The 18,971-nt window shown below is 35.6% G+C and overlaps 2 protein-coding genes across 3 annotated transcripts; one reads left to right on the top strand and one right to left on the bottom strand.

Moving 5' to 3' along the window:
- The first annotated feature begins 13 nt into the window (after nucleotides 1-13).
- On the top strand, nucleotides 14-1,409 carry LOC108488553 (uncharacterized). The gene is made up of 3 exons (XM_017792836.2): nucleotides 14-286; nucleotides 572-654; nucleotides 1,012-1,409. Exons 1-3 carry the CDS (start codon nucleotides 34-36, stop codon nucleotides 1,090-1,092), a joined length of 417 nt encoding a protein of 138 aa, XP_017648325.2. The 5' UTR covers nucleotides 14-33; the 3' UTR covers nucleotides 1,093-1,409.
- Nucleotides 1,410-3,448: 2,039 nt separating this feature from the next.
- LOC108489077 (histone-lysine N-methyltransferase ASHH2-like) lies at nucleotides 3,449-17,839 on the bottom strand. Of its 2 annotated transcripts, none has more exons than XM_017793346.2 (19): nucleotides 17,651-17,839; nucleotides 17,447-17,501; nucleotides 13,513-17,266; nucleotides 13,115-13,331; nucleotides 11,880-12,049; nucleotides 11,679-11,758; nucleotides 10,579-10,710; nucleotides 10,332-10,448; nucleotides 9,479-9,571; nucleotides 8,903-8,980; nucleotides 8,413-8,469; nucleotides 6,829-7,606; nucleotides 6,695-6,750; nucleotides 6,401-6,480; nucleotides 6,219-6,301; nucleotides 6,036-6,115; nucleotides 5,088-5,167; nucleotides 4,950-4,995; nucleotides 3,449-4,833 (listed from the first exon to the last, which is right to left on the bottom strand). In XM_017793346.2, exons 3-19 carry the CDS (start codon nucleotides 17,210-17,212, stop codon nucleotides 3,676-3,678), a joined length of 7,005 nt encoding a protein of 2,334 aa, XP_017648835.1. In that variant the 5' UTR covers nucleotides 17,213-17,266; nucleotides 17,447-17,501; nucleotides 17,651-17,839; the 3' UTR covers nucleotides 3,449-3,675. The 2 variants fall into 2 exon arrangements, with proteins under 2 accessions (XP_017648835.1, XP_017648836.1); XM_017793347.2 differs by having other exon boundaries at nucleotides 13,115-13,319.
- Between the last annotated feature and the right edge of the window lie 1,132 nt (nucleotides 17,840-18,971).

Here is an 18,971-nt window from a genome sequence, read left to right as displayed (position 1 = left end):
TTGATTCATTTACCTTATTTTTTTCCTGGTTCCATGGTGCTTGTTGCTGGAAAAAAAAAGCCTGGTGAAGAGTGTGGAGATGGCATCAGAAGTTCTAGTCCGTCTCAGTTCAGGGAGCAGCTTATGGATCTTCTTAAAACTCCCTATAACCGAGAGGAGTTTCAAAATCTTTGGCGAGATGTATCTCAAAGAAAACCAGTGCAGGGTGTTAAAGACTTGCGGCATGGAAGAATGAAATCATATTCAACCAAAACCGTTGGAAAATCATACCTTGATTGGTACAAAGGTACATTTGGTTTCTCCGAGTTTATTGATTGTTACTGAACAAGAAACGTTTCTTGAAAGCAAAAGACCGACGAACAAGATATTGTTTTTGCAAGTGATTTTAGTGGTCCTTCATTCTATTGCACTTCCAGATTTTGCGTTGATTCCATAGTTTTTGGTTAAGCAGAACATATTGAGCTTGATAATTGTTTCCTTCTTTAGTTTCAGTATTTATTCAGCCATTATACAAGTTAAGTGAAATTCTCAAACAATGTTAGCTTTAACAACCATTTTGTTCCTCTTGCAGATCTAAGAACGACAGTTGATGAATTCAGGCCTGATACACGTAAAGTTTTATGTCTCTTACGTGGATTTTTCTTTTGGTTGAAGGTGAGTGTTTTATCATTGGTACATCATCTCATGCTAATATATTTGAAACAGGGAAAAGCATCGGCTTTTGTGTTACCGATCAACCCGTTTTAAAGGTATAACCATTCAGTGAAAGGGACAAACTGGCTTAGTAAACAACTTGAATGAGGTTAGCTAGTAGATTCAAATGTAATGATGCTGAAATAATAGAAGATATAATGCTTATATAAGGCAAAAAGCTGTTTTTATAGTTTGTATATGAATAATGAAACTCTAATGACGTAAACAATGAGAGGCATTTTTGTGCATTTCAATAGCTTGTAGTTTCCTAAGCAGCTTATTATGTACGAAGTTAAGCTTTTACGAGTATTTTGTCAGAATACGGCTCATGAAGGTGCATTTAAACCATGGACGGACCGGTCGTATTTGAAAGCTTTGACTGAGCAGAGAAATATCTGAACTGAATCAATATTATAAAGCAAAGGATGGAAGCAGCTGTAGCATTGGGCAGGCATGCATACTGGTGAGGATTTTGACAATTAACGAATGGTATGGCATTCAGGCTTATTAAAGTAAGTTTTTGTGTTTGGTGCAACTTTGTAAATCATGGTGCTTTTGAAACCGACGCTTATTACATGTGGCTAGTCTGTCTGTGCTACCACAACTGACCATTGTTGTTGCATACTAGTTTCCTTTAATGTCTGAATTAATTGAATTTCAATATTATTATTATTATTATAATATATGATGTAGGACACAGTTGCCTAGTTTTGATAGCTGACTTGGTCAAAGAGGGAATTGAAAATTTGGACCTAACCACAGAGATGTGTAGTGATTTGACATTTGCCTGTCACAACCTCTACAGTGTGGTGCGATCCTCTGATCTAAAATCATCTCAGCCATTGCACTAATGAAAATAATTTAGGTCATTGAAATGTCAACTCAAGACTCAACTAGTTACCACATCTTAAACTTTCCTTTTTTACGTTGGAAAATGAGTTTTTGAATCATTAAATATACATCAAATGCTAAGTATGTCGGAATCTAAATTAAGTCAGAGTCCTATTTACCTCTTTTTAAACTTTTAAAAATTAAGTTAATCTATTTCATTATTTTAAAAATATAACATGGTTAGCTCATTGAGTATTAGTTCGAATAATATTGATATTGTTATTATGAATTTGAGTGTATTGAAACGCGTTATTCTCTTATTTAAGAGTTGAGAAAAGTTATATACAATTTTAGGTATTATATAAAAAAACATATATAATAACAATCTATAATGAAAAAAACTAACATAATTAACTTGTAATACTTTTTATTTTAAAATAAAATTATTTAACACACTTGATTTTATATAATAAATTAATTCATTTATAATTTTTATGCTAACAAGTAACAATAACAAATGTTAATTTGAATAAAATTATTTCATTACAATAATAAGTTACTTAATTATAATAAACTAATAATTTATATCGAAATTAATTTCTTTAACAATTATTATGAATTATTAAAATTATAAAAAAATAATTATTTTTCAATTGATCTATACCAATTCACGATCAATCAATTTTTATCTTGTTTTGAATTGGTGTACTTGTCAGTCCAATTGATTTGATTGATTGATCTAGTCTAATTTTGAAAACATCGACTGAGATATAAACATTTACATTGTATAGATATATTATTACATCAAATATAAAATAAACTTAGACTCGAGATCAAACTCAAAATAACCTGAACAAAAAAAGATCCAAACCTGAAATAACCCGACTTGAATTCACCTAAACTTGACTGTTTGCCACTTCTACTAATAATCATACAATCATTAATTATTCGAACTTAAACTAATGAATCATAATTAGTCGTACATTTAATGATCTAATTGAATTATTTCTATACCAATTTTATAACATTACGTGCATTTACATTTATCTAATTATGTATGTAATCAAATAAAATATAATCATTGATCTAATGAAATTGGTGTATAAATGTAATTGAATGAATTTTACTATTAATCATACAATCATTAATTATATAAAATAATCAAATGACATAACAACCACACATTCAATGATGTAATTGAATCGTTTTATGTACCAGAATATCTACATTATATGCATGCATATTTTCCTGAATCTAATTGAATGAATTATGCAATTGATTGTACAATTATTAATTCAACTGAATTAATCTATTTATGAATGTAATTTGTCTGCATTCTATCAACTCTCCAAATGTAAATAGATTTGAGTACAATGCAAAATTGCAAATAGGGTTGGGTTTTTCTCTGCCCTGATTTCCACTCATAAATATTTGACTTCGCCATGTGCTGAATTTTATTTAGTATGTTTTCAATCACAATTTTTTTGAAAAAAGAGTTGATTTAATTTGAAATCTTACAAAATATTTTATATCATTTTATAGATTAAATAAAAACATTTATAAAATTAAATATATTTAGAATTTAGACATTAGAAATAACTTCCAGCAGTACAATAACACTGTCCCCTAATCCAAATTGGGATCAAAGTCAAGATTTAAATTGTTACTAGGAATGGGTTTTTGGTTGCATTACATTTAAAACTATTATAAATTTAATATCAATTGAAACAGTAGGGGAGGAAAATGCGAAGCTTGATGAAATGATCCACCGATCATTCAAGCAATGCCATATAGACACAGATTGTCCAATGCTGCTGATGGATAGTGAATGCAAAACTAAGCTGGCAAACACCATGCCCTTTCTTGATAAGCCAAAACATAATAAGATGAACACAAAATGCCACCTCCAAGAAGGCAAACACCATTAATCACAAAGAACCTGAGATTAATTACCTTCACAAGTTGGTAATCGAATAATGTTACACATTTCCACTGGAACTTAAACCCAGGAAACAAAGAATTGAGGGAAAATACATCAAATGTATGAAATGAAAGAAAATCCAGTTCTCAGAAAATTTTTCTATAAATCAATAATGTTGATTTGGATGGGCACTGATTCCAGATAAAAAGATCTTTGGGACCTTTCCAGTTCTACCGGTTTATATCATCCGAGTAATATGAATTCCGGGGCTCATTGTTTATATTTCCTACATCTATGCAGCACATCTCGCCTGTATGGTTGTTTCCCAAGCTTTCAGATTTATCCCATGGCGATCCTTTTCGTTTCTGTTGTCTAAAGTACTTCCTACCCAAATCATATGAGGATTCTCTCGTTCTTTTCAATGTCTGTTGGATGTCAGTACCTGGAATGTCTGAATCTGGGTGGTTTCCACCAGCTGTGCTTGCAACGCTCTCATCAGGACAACTAGTGGAAGGTCGACGGCTCTCCTGTAGCCCTTCTTTTGAGTCGGTATTAATTCCGGTGGAGAGAGCAGCAGAAACTGGTTGAGTGTCTTTCTTATCGGGGGGACATGGAGGTAAGGGTGGAAACGGGTGGAAAGGAATGCCAGGGGCTATTGCCCAACTTTCTAGACTTTCACCTTCTGGTAATCCGGTCTGCTGCAAAATGGGCAGTGGGATTCCGTATGAAACGGGCAAACGTGAAATGAATCTCTTCTGTGGATGAGCAATAACCACATCAGGGCACTTCAACTGACCAACTTTAGGTGTAGGGAAACCTGTAGCAGTTGATGATAAAGTAGATGACACCAAAGATGCATTGAGAGGAGATGAGAACCCTGGTGGAGCATCCTGCTGAAAGCTTTGGTTTCCATTCTCAATGTTAATAGCTTCACCTTTAGAAAAACTGTCTTGGCATTTGTTATCCCCACTGTTCATCTTCTCTATCTGATCTGGTGTTGCTTGACCTAAAGCAGATAACGAGCTACATTCAAGTTTCTTTGGTGACTGAGAATCAATTTTATCTGTATCCGCTGGCTGATCCCAGCGGCTTTTCCGCTTGCGAATTCTGGTACTGTTGGTTTGGGAAACACAAACTGATGATGAGGAACCACCCTCTCGGGTGGAAGTATCTGCTGAAGTTGATCCAACCACAGATTGCATGATGCAATTAATTGCTTCAGTAGATCGTATGGCCTGGTCACGCCAATGATTGTGAGATGCTGAAACCCTGTTACAGTCCAAACCCCTAAAAAACTCCATCCTGCCCTCATCCTTGTCCCTGTAGCCAAGCTTTCTAACAGGTTTTCGAATCCACTTATCTCGAAAATTTCGGGCTATTTGATGGACCTGTAAGACAGGTATGAACAATTAGATCTGAAATACATCCAAGGAAAGAAGACTAGTCCATAGATTACAGAAGCTATACTAACAAACAATAAAAGAGAATGTTTGTCGGTCAATACCTGTTTGTCATCATGCTCTGTGAATGACAGAATCGACTCCCTAAAGCTGTGCATCAGAAAGCATGGCTTTCATGTAAAGATACAGAAAAGACAGAAAAGCATGTTCAATCAAAACAAAACTCAGTTATATTCTCTAACCTCTCCCTTCCAGCACAGTGAGGACCTCCATTAATATGCTCCTGTGTAAGAATTCCCCGGCCTGCCAAATACTCTAAAACCTGCAGAAGTAAGTTGCAAACTGTAGTCTTGTCATATTTTCCACAGAATTTTGTTATTTAATTTCAAGTTCGCATGACACTATTAGCTTGAAACTTCTGGGTTACCAGCTTAAGAATGACAATTCAGTGGACCTAACTGGAAGCTTTTTGTATTGTCCAAAAAAGTGAGATATTCAGATAAACCATCCTTACACGAACACAAATGCACAGATATACTAAATGAATCTTATGCGAAATTTTCTGCCACGGTAGTGGCAGACTAGGCAAAAGGCATTCATATTGCTCTTTTTTTTTCTTTTTTTTTTATTTAAATTTTCCTCCTACATAAAGGAACCTTACCCTTGGGATGCACCATTTACTGTGTCCTAAAAGAGCTGCTTAAGAAAATATCCTTGTACTTCAAATGAAGGTGAAGATTATCAAAAAAAGACAATTATGCAAAAGAGGTGTGGAAAACTAAAAACATGATCTGTCTGCACTATCACAGACTTAACCAGGCACAGCAGCAGATCATCATTTAATTTAGAATTACAGGTGAATCGTATGCTGCCAAACTGTTTTTCCTTTCAAAGCAAACTACTTAAGCATTGAGGCCATTTCATTCAGCAGTAAAATGCAAAAACTACTGTTGAAAATAACCATTAAAGGAAAGCACTTAACCCATGATAATGAATGCTTTCCTCGATATTTTTTTCCCTGAAATTAGGAAAGGGGAGTACATCCTTTTTACTACCATTCAATTCAAATACTATGATGCACCTTAAATTCCAAGAAGCAATACTAGAAATGGCATGCATAGCATATTCACAAATATCATTATATAATCACCACAAAATAATAATGCAACACCACAGTTTCCACACCGCACCTTTAGAAGCTTCCGAAGAATAGGTATCTTTTTAAAGTCCTTTCTGTATTTCTTCATTATGTTGTGTAGCATCTGCAAACCTGAAAACCAAAGCAACAGCCATTATTTGCAGGCCAACAGAGACACAACTGCAGCGAAGTACCCATAATTGGATGCCGTGCGGCAAAAGTTAGGAAAGAATACCATTCTTGTTAATTATATCAGTCAGCACATGTCCGGATTTTGTTTTTAAAAGTGCATCAAGAATCATTGAAAGCTCTCGATTGCTGCACAAGGAGAAAGCTAGAATCAGGCTGGAAACTTACTTAGTGGTGCACAAAGTATGATGTTATTAAGGTATCTAAAATAAGAGAGACTAAATTGACCTTTGAATTGCTTCACCACTGCCACTATCACCGGAAGTAGCTGTGAGAAGCAGAAGCTTCAAGTAGCCTTTAGAAGCATCCTGTCAGAAATCAAAATGTCCAATGAAATTATCAGGTATAAAATTCAGAAATAAAGAAGCATGATGCAATACAAGAAAATCCACATAATTTCCTTATTAAAATAAGTATCATCTTAGAATGACTAGAAGAGATGCCAAAGCAGAGAGCAAGCTAGTAAAAATGATAAAAGAAAAGGAAAAGAAAAAATGCTAATTTAAAAACTTAACCACTAACCTTTCGTTTTGTTATTCCCCCCTCAGAATCCAGCAACTCATTAAGTTTCTCCTCCACTGCAAGAATCCAATTGTATGTTTCAGTAAAATGAAAATTTACAAACATCTCATTCTAAAGATAAGAGGTTTCTTAACCTGCTTCAAAACGGCAAGTACTAGAATTTTCCGAGAATTTTCTGGGCTTGACAGTTGATACTTGAAACTTGTTGGATGTTGTCTGAAACTTATTTCCACTCAGAGAATTACTACTAATCTTCCCCTTCTTAATAGAACTGGATGAACGAGAAGTCTTCATCAGGGGACGTGATTTTGCAGAAACCTGTTTGTCTTCTGCAGCATCAGACTTTGACTTCTTATTAGCATCAATAACATCAGAAGATAATCTATTATCTGACATATCTTGAGAAGCATCTAATTTCTGAATGGAACATGAGGTTTTGTTCATAGCCTTCTGTTCCTCAGTACCATCTGGCTGAACAGATTCACTGGCAATTGTCACAGGCAAAGCTTCTTCTGGCTGAATGGCTAATTGGAGATTTCCCTTCAAACCTTCAGTTTCAACCGTCTTCAATTCTGATGTGGCAGAAGCAGAACGGTTCACAGAGTCCTCAGCTTCTGGCATATTCTCAGGCTTCAGTACACCATCAGTTATTACACTCTCCACAGATTGCATTGCTGCACCATCAGAGGAACTTGATCTAGATATAACATATTTAAAACCAGTCCAGGTTTCACCATCTTCAAGCATCGTCGGTTCAGGAGATTCTTCATCTGAATCATCATGAACAATGACTTCAGCACTAAGTGGATCACCACCTATATAACCCCGACAATGAGGTGAACCACAGTGACATTTTTTTGCAGCAGCTCCAAATACCCTCACATAGTTGTAGTCAAATGTAACCTCTTCACCCTAACAAATATACCAAGCTCGTCACACATATATACGAAGATGACTTCTCATGCAACAGAAAGACAAGACACAGACATATACACACACACGTGTATATATGCGTATGTATCTGTGAAATGCCATAACAATTTCTTCAAGTTCAGTCCATGTACCCTATACCCTCCAAATATTCTCTGCCTAAACATCAGATTCTGCTTGCTCCAGTTTAGCCTTAAGCTATTATCTTGACTATTGAGGTTTTCCCCTCTGTTTTTTGGTTTATTTAAATCTTCAGCAGAAAGGACAGCAACTGCATTAAATTTTCTGACACTGGGGATTCATGAATCATGCGTGGCTACTATGAAGTTACTGATCAACTTAATGTTTCTCAACTCGCTAATTAAGTATTTTGTCTTATTATGAGGAAGTTCCTCTAGAATAGGCATTTTATCATTAATCTTTTTATTCTGCCAGCCACTCAACATGGTAGCAGGAATTAGTCATTAGCCTCAATAAAAGGCTAACCAGCTAATATATGGCAGAAATCTACTAACAGGGCTTGTTGGGAACTCCTAAACAAACTAAATTTTTGGGGTTTATGTTTGGAAAAAGAAAAAAGTTCAAACTTTTAAGACTTGAGCAAGCAACTTGGAATAGGAGCTCAAAATCTCAACTTAAAGGAATTCGGTAGATCAGTTATGTGAAATTCAAGTTGTATGTATGAGCCAAACCAGAAAAAAGAAAAGTAAATGCAATCCAGAAAAAAGAAAAGTAAATGCAATATCCCATATTATGCTTGGCATCAATAACATACTCTGCAAACTTACCTTTTTTATATCTCTCAATGCAAACAGTCCAATACAAATTTCACCATTTACCATCCACTGCTCATGAGAAAGATAAAGACAAAGGAAAAAAGGTTAGCCATATTTATATTCAGGAAACATAAACAAGGAAAACATCAAAATATGATTGACCAAACGATATACAGAGACAAGCCCCAAAGACAGAGAAAGGTACAGAGGTCACCAAGGGAGAAAGGCAAAACAAGAAGCTAATTTTATTACACCCTTATAATCTAAGTCTGACTTAACATATTGATATATTATTAATATAAAAAAATAGTTTAAAGCCATGGTCAGTTCACGAACAAAGCTTAAAAAGGCAAAGATGACTGTCATACTAGTAGATTTGGCAAATCAAATTCCAAAAGAAAAGTTCGTAACAGAAATCCCCAAAATAAATTTATCAATCTAGCTTTTAATAGGTTCCATATAGTGGAGATATCCTCGCATTATAAAAGGAGGTGGAAATCACCTTTTCAGTACGACAATTGGGATCACAGCTATGGTTAATGAAGCGCCCCAGATTTCCTTTTACATATGCATCTATTACCTGGAAGAAGGGAAAACTATCCTTGAGACCAAACCATCGAAGTAATAAATTGACCAAAAAAATATACAACATAGTAGATTTTATTGATAAACAAAATAAACTGAGAAAACTAAGGAAAATATCATTCAGGACAAATGGATAATTACAATTATGAGCAAACATGGGGCTGCAACGGCATATAAAGCATGAATTTTAAAAGGCAAGGCTAAAGCTGCATGGAAGCATCCTCTGTTTCCCGAGAGTACTTTAAGTGATAAAAGGGTTTATCATGAAGAATAAATAAAAGCTACTTTTCAAATAAGTTCACAAAACTATGTTTCTAGCTATGTACACATACATGTCCTAAGCGTTTAATAATCAAATTAACAATACCAAATACAGGCAGGAGATGGTTAAACTTTCTTCACTTGCTACTGTCTTCTTACTATCAGTGTTGTATGCAAGTTGATGGTCATATTATGTTTGTAAAATATGAATGGAAAAGGATATCATCCAAACCTCACTGCCATTCAATGTCATGAAATAGAAATGCCTCTGACCCCTAGAAGCATACTCCTTTTGCCGAGCCTCATAAGCTTGCATATCAAGCACCTGATGAACCAAATAATTCAAATGCCACCCATAATTATACATATATATAGTGACTACAAAAGTAAAGTCAGCATAATATACATCCCCACTCTACTCCAAGTACCTGGACAATCAGAATTATTTCATGCGTGAATTATGGATCAGACAACAACAGGCCTTCAACAATTATGACTTTCTTTCTTGTACAACAAAAAATGTAGCTTTTGAATACATAAAAAATAAGAGAAAGTTTCAGTTGAGTACAACAGGAATTGGTTAACTTGCTATCGGATTTGGAAAATGGCTTGCACAAAAAACCCACAGTCAACATGATATCGTATGACACAATAATTGAGAGATCATAATAATAACTAGATACACTGAACTTTGTCCTTCCGCTAGGATATGAATCCTTAATTCCCATTGAAGAAAGTTGAAAAGAAACAGACTTTACTGCACTTTACTGCATCAGACAGTGCATAGATTATATAAACTAGATAATGAAGCTTACCCATGACACGGCAGAACAATGCCTTAAGCATGCTTACTCAGCAAATCCATTTGACAATACATTAGGTGCTTTTACCTAAAAGTCTAGTAAGGGGTGGAAGCCTCAACTACAGTGTTCATTATGGATGTGGTTTACTTAAAGGTAACATCTACTTAAACAATTACAAAAATGAAATATAAAAAAGCCATAACTTGAATTTGACTATAAGTTCAACAAGTCTGTCAAGATCAACAAGCATAAAAGTACTATAAAACAAAATCATGGGTTTACCTCTCCAACGTATTCAATAAGGAAATGACCAGCAGATATATTCTCTAGCATCCTCAGCCCAAAACCTTTCTTACCAAATCTGTCCCACTTCATCATCGCATATTTGCGATTCTGGAACTGCAAAATAGAGGTTTGGAAGAAAATAATACTCTTAAAAAGAAGTCTTCTTAGAAGTTAGAAACAAAGACAACCAAATATATACTGCAAAAAGATTGTATATTGTCATCTACTAAAAACAGTGAAGAACCTGCTGGTTTGAACAGAGGTCCCTGCAAGGACAAGTTCCTTGAACACATTCAATATTCAACATCCGATTTAGGCATTCATCCCCACAACCAAGCTTACCGTCTGGAGGTCGTTTGCACTGGCAAACCATTATCTGCTTAAAATTTAACTGAAATGTTAATTACAGAAAAAGAAACACAAAAGCAAACAATATAGCCACAAAAGTATCAATCTGACAATGAAAGTATGGATCAGAGAGAAAAGTTGTTCTTTTCTCCAATTCAGTTAAAGTTTATATTATATGCCAATATTTGTGATGCACTGAAAGAAAATTAAAGCAAGGAAAGAGAGGAGTTAGAGAGCTTAACTTATAAAGTTATTTATCCAAGACATGGGATCAAATTCTACCACCAAGGCCTTACTTGTGGAGATTAAGTAATTCAAAAATCTAACCTTAGTAGTGTAGCCTAGACCTAGAGCCCTAGACATTAAACAAGAATAAGTGAAGAAGGTGATGAAGTAGTTAAAACATAGGAAATACTTCCCGCCACAACCCCCTCCCCTCCCCTCCCCTCCCCTTAAAGTAAGAAGTAATACAGGATCCCATCCATTAGTTCTTATGCTAACGTAGTGAGCTCATGTGATACTTTAATGTAGTTTCAAAAAATAAAAACTACATTATATTATCACATGAATCACTATGTCAGCATAAAATCTATAGGAAGGAAAAGGTGGAAATAAATAAGAATCAAAAGACCTAAAAAGATTAATAAGCTTCCCCTCCAAGATAAAGTCATACTGCCTTTGATAACCAAGCAAGATGTATTTTTTCTATTATCTCCCTGTTTGTAGCATTTACTTTGAACCATGACTAACAGATCCCCTAACTGATGTTGGTTAATAATCTTTAGAGGCACCATCCATATGTTAGAACTTAAGACTGAAATGTTGCATCTTACAGTAATACCTATATTTTCACACTGAGTTATTAGAGGAAGCCCCTCCGATCATTATTAGCATCACAACAAAATGGAATGAATATACTGACAAGATGAAAAATCCAACTGCAGACTCAGTAGTATGTAAACATATAACGGAATCAAATTAGGCTCAGAGTTGGACCTCATCAATGGTTTGAGTTTTCCGGCCACGGTGCAAAAATTGGTTACTATCAATACGCCAAAAATGTGAAGGTGGCGACACTGCAATAAATTGGAAAGTGAGTATGAAAGGATGATCAAAAAGGAAAATAATCATTATACTAAAACAGCATCTATCTACAATTCATTCATGCAGTTTGGCTATCAATAGAAAACATTATACCTGTCATACGTTTAGTTTCAAATCCCTTGTCCAATTCCTTATAATTGAAACCATCACAACCATCTTCCTCAGCATCAGATATGCCCAACTCAGCATTAATATCTGCATTGGACTTCTCTTGTGGGATTGAACAATCAGCAAATGCTTTATCCACGTTGTCCCCACAGACCCTTCCAAGTAAATGACAAAATAGAAATATTCTAAGACATCAGGCTGCTTTACTCGGTACAACAAGACAAAAGTCACCAATGTCTTAAAAACTTGAGGAAAGTAAAGAGATTACGTTTTGTATGTATCTAAGCTTATGAAAAGATACAAAATGCAAACACACTTGGAATGGAGAACATATTATGCAACACAAGCCTAATCAGAAGATAAAACATTCAATCAGATAGTAAGATGCCATGGTCTATGAAGACTGCAATCATTAGAAGAACAATTAAGTTTCCACAAGTTGATAACGTATCACCTCAGGCTCAAGAGAAACACAACAAACAATTAGCAATAGAGGTCAGTAAGTCTTGCACACCTCTCCTGAAAGCTAAGGAATCCTGAAATCATAAAGAAGACTTCCATGGATAAAAAGTGGACTTAACAGAGATAGGATAAACAGCATCCTTCTCATACAGATTCCACAATTAAAATCTTAAAAGGAAGTGAAAAATCCAGTGAGACGGCAATTTCTTCCCAATAAAATGGCTCAAAGTAAATTCTGAATTGAATAGAGACCAGATCTCAAAACCATGCACAGTAATTGTTCATATATTTCCTTTTACTTCAAAAATAATAATAATGCATCAGCCATATATGCTAAAACCATCCTGATTTAGCTCAATTAAAATGTGACTTTTCTGTCTTTTGTCTTACATATAAGCAGTAACACGCAACAATTAGAATCTTCTGTGAAAGAAATTAAGGTGGTCAGGCAATTTCCATAAATTCACAACTGTGGAAGCAACACAGCCCCCAAAATCTATTCAGAACCTGGATGGAAGCGACATTCAAGTCCAAATTGCATAGATATCATCATACCAGAATCAGACTGAAAAGCATAAATTAACTGACTATTCAAGCAATCCTTCCTAAATCAAATTTGTGATGTGCTTGGACAAGTGGTTGACTGTTCTCAAACATTTAAGAGCTAACAAAACAAAAATGGAACCACCAGCATTTGATAAAATTTTCACATAAATTGCATTCTAAGATAATAAAGAGGTGTATGAAATGATAGATACCAATGGTATGCCTCATCAATTGACTTTACAAGTGAAACTGGTATTCGCCGCCATTTATGACAATCATCGCAACGCACCCAAGCATTATCAGGCTGTGTATGCTGCTCCATGACACCATCTGGTACCAAGTCAACATTAACCATGTTTGCAGATTCAATACTGTTTCCAGTATTTAAGTGCTCATTATCATCTGAAATCTGATTTCCTGCAGCACCAACTATTGCAAAAATAGTTAAAACAGTCTCCAACTTCTATTCCGAATCAATTTATCCCAATGGAAAGGAAGAAGAATGACAACTGATATGTGAAAATTATTAGAGATTAATTATAACAATAAGATGAGAAGAACAGAGGAGGAGGGAAGAAATAGTTAACACAAATCCTTAAAGTTCCAGTACCTGTTACTGGGCTCTTTCCTCCTCTGGCTACAATCTCCTCATCAGAGCATTTCTCCTTTACTTTGCTCTTACTTACTGACTTCGACTCATCTCCCCTCCGCTTAGAACCATTTCCTTTCCTGCTCTTGACAGAATCAGAGACTCTGGACTTTCCCTTGTTCGCTCCCTGAGATCTTGAACTTTTCGAAAGTTGATTACGCTTGCTCTTAGAGGAAGAGAAATGCTTAGTGTTCTTTGTATCTGGAACATCAGGACTGCAACAATCGTTAATATCCATACTATTTTCCATTTCTGTTGCCTCTTTGGGGACTCCAATCCAATTCTCTCTTGAAGAATTTGCAGCAGAGGATGAAGTAAGAGCCTCGCTGGAGACAAGTCCATTACCTGTTGTTTTTTCTCTACTTCGGCGACTCTTAGATGATTTAGCTTTCCTAGTGCTGGCTGCACCAGGAGATCTATGATTATCCTTCTTTCCCCTATTGCTACCCTTGCTAGTCTTAGCACCTCTAGGAGAAGCTAAAGCCCCAGAAATATCCAAAACAGTATCAAGCGACTCTTCTTGGTGTGTTAACCCAATTTGTGCATCAGGAATTGTATTGATTACTTCTGAATCTGGTGAAGTTCCAGGGTCCATACACTTGTTCTCTATTGCTTCTTGAGATGCTTCAGCAACTGCATCAGACTGACTTATAAGGGAACTATCTGTAGCATCTTCAGACATCCTCTCAAGATTTTCAGAACACCTGACAGCCTTATTTGCTAGTTTTACTTCCGTAAGAAAAACATCAGAGCATGTTTTCACCATTTCTTGATCCTCCTTGGACTGAAACTGCATTTCACTACCCGCTTCTACTTTATCTTCAACAATATTTGCTACTGTTGGATATTGTAAATTGGTTTCCTTCCCATAATTACTAAAGGAAGTACCAATAAGAACTGATGGATCAACCACTTCTGCAACCAAAGTATTCACATTACTTGGAGCAACTTCCTTGCCCACTTTAATCTTCAGACGCAGGCAACTGGTTAAAGTGCTACTTAGCCCACTTGATTCTTTTCTGTTTTGACCAGCTCGGTTTTTGCTTCGTTTCCCACTTCCTCGGCCACCCCTAGCTTTAGAAGGTTTTCGATTCTGCACTCCATTACATGAAGGATCAGGACATGGCTCAATAAATTTGGCAATGTTACTGAGCAATCCCCAAATGGAAGAACGAGCTGGTTTTGATGAACAGCTTCTCTTCCTTCTTGTAGCTTTGAAAAGGAATTCAATACTTCCGTGTGGGCGACGCAGCTTCGTGCTACTGCAGTTCCTAGTACCCCTTTTGGCAGGAGTCTTTCGGCTTGATTTACTTTTCTGTCTGCCCTTTCGAGAAGAGGAAGATGTGGTTGGACAATTTTTAGTTTCTAAAACACAATCAGCCTTGACGATATCCTTCCCTTCATTTTCTCTTTTTCCAGAACAGTCAATTGAACTGCTAGAACTAATTGCAGCACACACATCCTTTGCCAAAAGATCTTGTGGATCCAGCCTACCAGACAAACCATTGTCAACAACATCAACAGGCTGACATGACAAAGAAGTTGATTTATCACAAAGACAGTTTGCACCTTGCTCAAAAGAATCCCTGTTCGAGTTGCAGGCCTTTCCTTTGGCATTTATTATTATTTCACAGGAAGTCTCAGCCTTTGTATATGCAAGAAAATCAGTCCTCCCCTCAGAAACCTCTGTAACACCATCTCCTGATGAGTCACTAATATCATTACCAACAGTTTGTGCATTCTTCCGTGTGTCAGATAATCTCCTTGAAGCTAGCAACTCAATGCATAAATCATCATTACTTTTAGTTTCCACAGGTTTAGTAAAACTTTCCAATGAGAGACCACTGCTACTGGGATCATCTTTCTGGTTATGCCCGTCACAACTACCCACTGAATCACCTGTTTGTTGTAAGTTGGAAATTGTCTCAACACAACATGAAGTAGATATCTTGCCGCACGTTTCAGATTCTATCATGGGTGAAGCACCACTTTCCCCATCTAGAGAAGGACCCACAATAGCCTTACCATCCTTCAGGTCAATTTGTCGGGGACAATCACTCCTGCAATCACCAATGCCTATTAATGTTGAAGCCAAGTGACTACCCTGAATAAATGACATTTGGTTGCAAATATTAGCCTCAACCTCAGTTAAAACCTCTCGTTTTTCTTTCATAGCTACTTCTGAAGAGGAACAATAGGTACTCGTACCATCCTTACTCTTGTGTTCACCAGTTGCGTCTATTAACTCAAAGGGCCATTTAAAGTTCTCTGAAAGCAATATTTGGTTCAGAACGTCAGTCCCTTTCCTCTCTACTGCATCATTTTTCTCTTCAAACTTCTTTTCCCCATATTCCACAATCCTTTGAAGAATGGAACCATTGACCCTCTCATCGTCATCCTGCTTATCCAGTTTAACAGAACTTCTAGGTGAAGTAGAAATTGTGTTCAGTTCTATTGGCATTTCCCCATCCCGTGAAACATTATTTTCTGAGTCGAGATGACCATCTATACCCATATTCTCAGTCAAACAAATCCTACCTTGGTTATTGCCCATACATTCTTTTAACATCAAACCAACCACATTTTCATTGTCACCCTTCATCTGATCTTCACAGTTAGTAGAAATCTCCATGCCACTGCTCAAAGATGCACTGTTTTTGTCCTGAGACAAGCCTAGTGATCCTTTAGTAGCATTTGTACCATCCTCTCCAGAAGATCCACTTTTTTCCAAGCACACATCAGTAACTGAATCATGAATGTCAACATCATCCTGATTTTCATTCAAACCAACCCCATGATCACCGATCCTATCACCCTTCAGTTCATTCAAACAAGAATCTACATTTTCACACTGAATTTCATTTGAATAACCTGTATTATCAACATAACCCATTAATTCCTCTGGCCCAGAGCAATCTGGATTTTCACCTTGATTACCATTTAAACAAACTATAGCATCACCGCATATATCACCCATCAATTCCTTCGAGCCAGCACTATCTACATTCTCACCCTGATTTCCAATGGAGCAAACTGTACTATCACGATATGTATCACTCCTCAAGTCAAGTGGAAAAGAACCATCCACTTTTTCACCTTGATTTTCAATTGAGTAAACTATACAATCCCTGCACCTATCATCTGTCAATTCCTTTGAATCAGAATCATTCATACTTTCACCCTGATCTTTCAAACAAACCACAGTATCATCATTCGCATTGCCCATCAATTCCTTCAAACCAGAATCACCCATAAGTTCACCCTGATTATTTTCCAAACAAACCACACTATCACCGCACATATCACCCACCAATGCTTTTGAACAAGAAGCATCAGCAATTTCACCACCATTTTTCTTCAAACAAACTGAGTTTTCACAACATTCACCACCCATCAAGCCCTTCGTACCAGAACCAACAATTTGGGCCTCACCCTTTATTCCAACTTTGCAATCAATATCCCCAGACCTTTTGCAAACACTGTTTTCATCTTCACCCGGTTCACTAGCACAATCCCCATTAGAATCAATCACAACGCAATCCCGTTGCTCAGAGACAAGTTTCCCCATTGACTCAGAGCACAAATGTTGCTCGGCAGCAGCAGCAGCAGCAACTTCACGCGAAGGTTCGTTTACAAAAGTCATATTCCCACACGAACCCATCTCACTTGTTTCCAAACAAATTATCAACAATGCTGCAAACTCATTACTCCAAACCTACATAAGAAGTGAAAAAAAAGGAGAAAAAAAAAGTTTGACCCAATAATCAAAATCAAGCACATCCCCTTTACCAATACAATGCAACCTCAAATTCACCGCCAACGAATCCCTAGCTCCCTTTTAATCATATCGTTCCCAATAAAACCTTAATAAAAAAATAACAAATAAAAACATTACCTTATCAAAGCTCTCTCTGAGAAGAACCTCGGAGAAAACCCTAGAATCCCTTTCTCTGCACAATCGAAAAACCCTTCATCTCAGAATCTAAACACTAATGCATATATCCCAAAAAATAATAATAATAAAAGGATAATGCATTGAAATAATTAACCACGAAGAAAAAATTAAATTCAACAAAAAAAGTAAAAAGAGAAATAATACTTTGTTAGAGAGAAGAGGAACGAGGCCGTTGAAGAAGGAAGAAAAAGGTCGTTTTTATATCTTTTTATTTTTATTTAAAAAAAGAATAATTTTTTTATAAACCTGTTTGGGAGAAAGGAATATGAGAGAGAAAAATTTTAGAAGAAAAAAAAAAAGGGAAAAAAAAAAGAAAGAAGGAAAGGAAGATGAGATATTAAAATATCAATTTTGACCTTTCCTTCTTTAATTTGTAAGCCGAGTTTGATTAGGACACCGATACTTTACGCTCTCCCATTTGACACGTGTATTTTTCATGGGTGTTGTTGCCATTTCCTATTAGAATTTTTTTTGTTTTTTTTTTCTGAGTATATATCTGTTTTTGTTGGAAAATGTGTTCAGACGATTTTTTTTTTCTTTTTGGGTGTGAATAAGAATATTAATAAAGGTTTGGTGATCAAAGTACAAATTTTGATATTTTATTTACTACTTGTAGTATTTTATTTTTATATTAAAAATACTCAAATTTATTTCACAGTAAAAGAATTCGAGTTTCTTTCCCCTTTACATTAGCTTAAGCAAAGGAACAAGTAATGGTTAGGGCAAGTATAATTGATGGGTAGAAAATTGATTTATAAATTTTAGTTCATTTCACATTTAATTTAGCTTGTTTTAAATAATTTTAGGATATTAGGGGTTAGTGATGCATTTTAGTGTTTTAAGCGAATTTTAAATTCTTTTATACTTAATTGTGAATAAACTAGAGTAGATGTAAATATAAAGTAGTCAAGAATCCCACTCGACAATATCTTTTTTGGTGTTGAGTTTGCATTCTGGTATATATAGTATTTGACTTAAAAGAGTTATAAAAGTGAATTTCATCCCTTGAACTAGTAGATAATTATGCTAGATTATATACATTGATAGTTATGATTTGATGATGTTTTTGTTGTGTTTATATGTGTTAAAATGATGATCTTGCATTGAGGTAAAGTTTAGGTACATTTAATGTATATTTTGTAAGGTTTAAACTCTTGAAAATGTGCATTTTGGTCATTTTACCAGTGAATCTCAAAACAACATGAATATGTCTCGAGATCGTAAAAACAAAATTCACCTTATTGTCTAGCTATATGTTTAATGTCTTAAGACTTTGTCTAAATAGTCTCGAGACAAAGTGGTCTTTGTCTTTGTCTCGAGACAAGAAAACATCGAAGCCAAATAATTTTTGTCCTATTACAGGTCTTAAGACAAGAACCCTTTTGTCTCGAGACATTTAAATATTGAAGCTAAAATAAGAAAACAGGGAAGGTTGGTCTTAAAACCTAGCCCCGAGACATAAGGG

The sequence above is a fragment of the Gossypium arboreum genome, chromosome 3 (assembly GCF_025698485.1).
Source record: "Gossypium arboreum isolate Shixiya-1 chromosome 3, ASM2569848v2, whole genome shotgun sequence".
NCBI lineage: Eukaryota > Viridiplantae > Streptophyta > Magnoliopsida > Malvales > Malvaceae > Gossypium > Gossypium arboreum.
The sequence above is the reverse complement of the archived record's forward strand: the minus strand, read 5'-3'. Positions and strand labels throughout refer to the sequence as shown.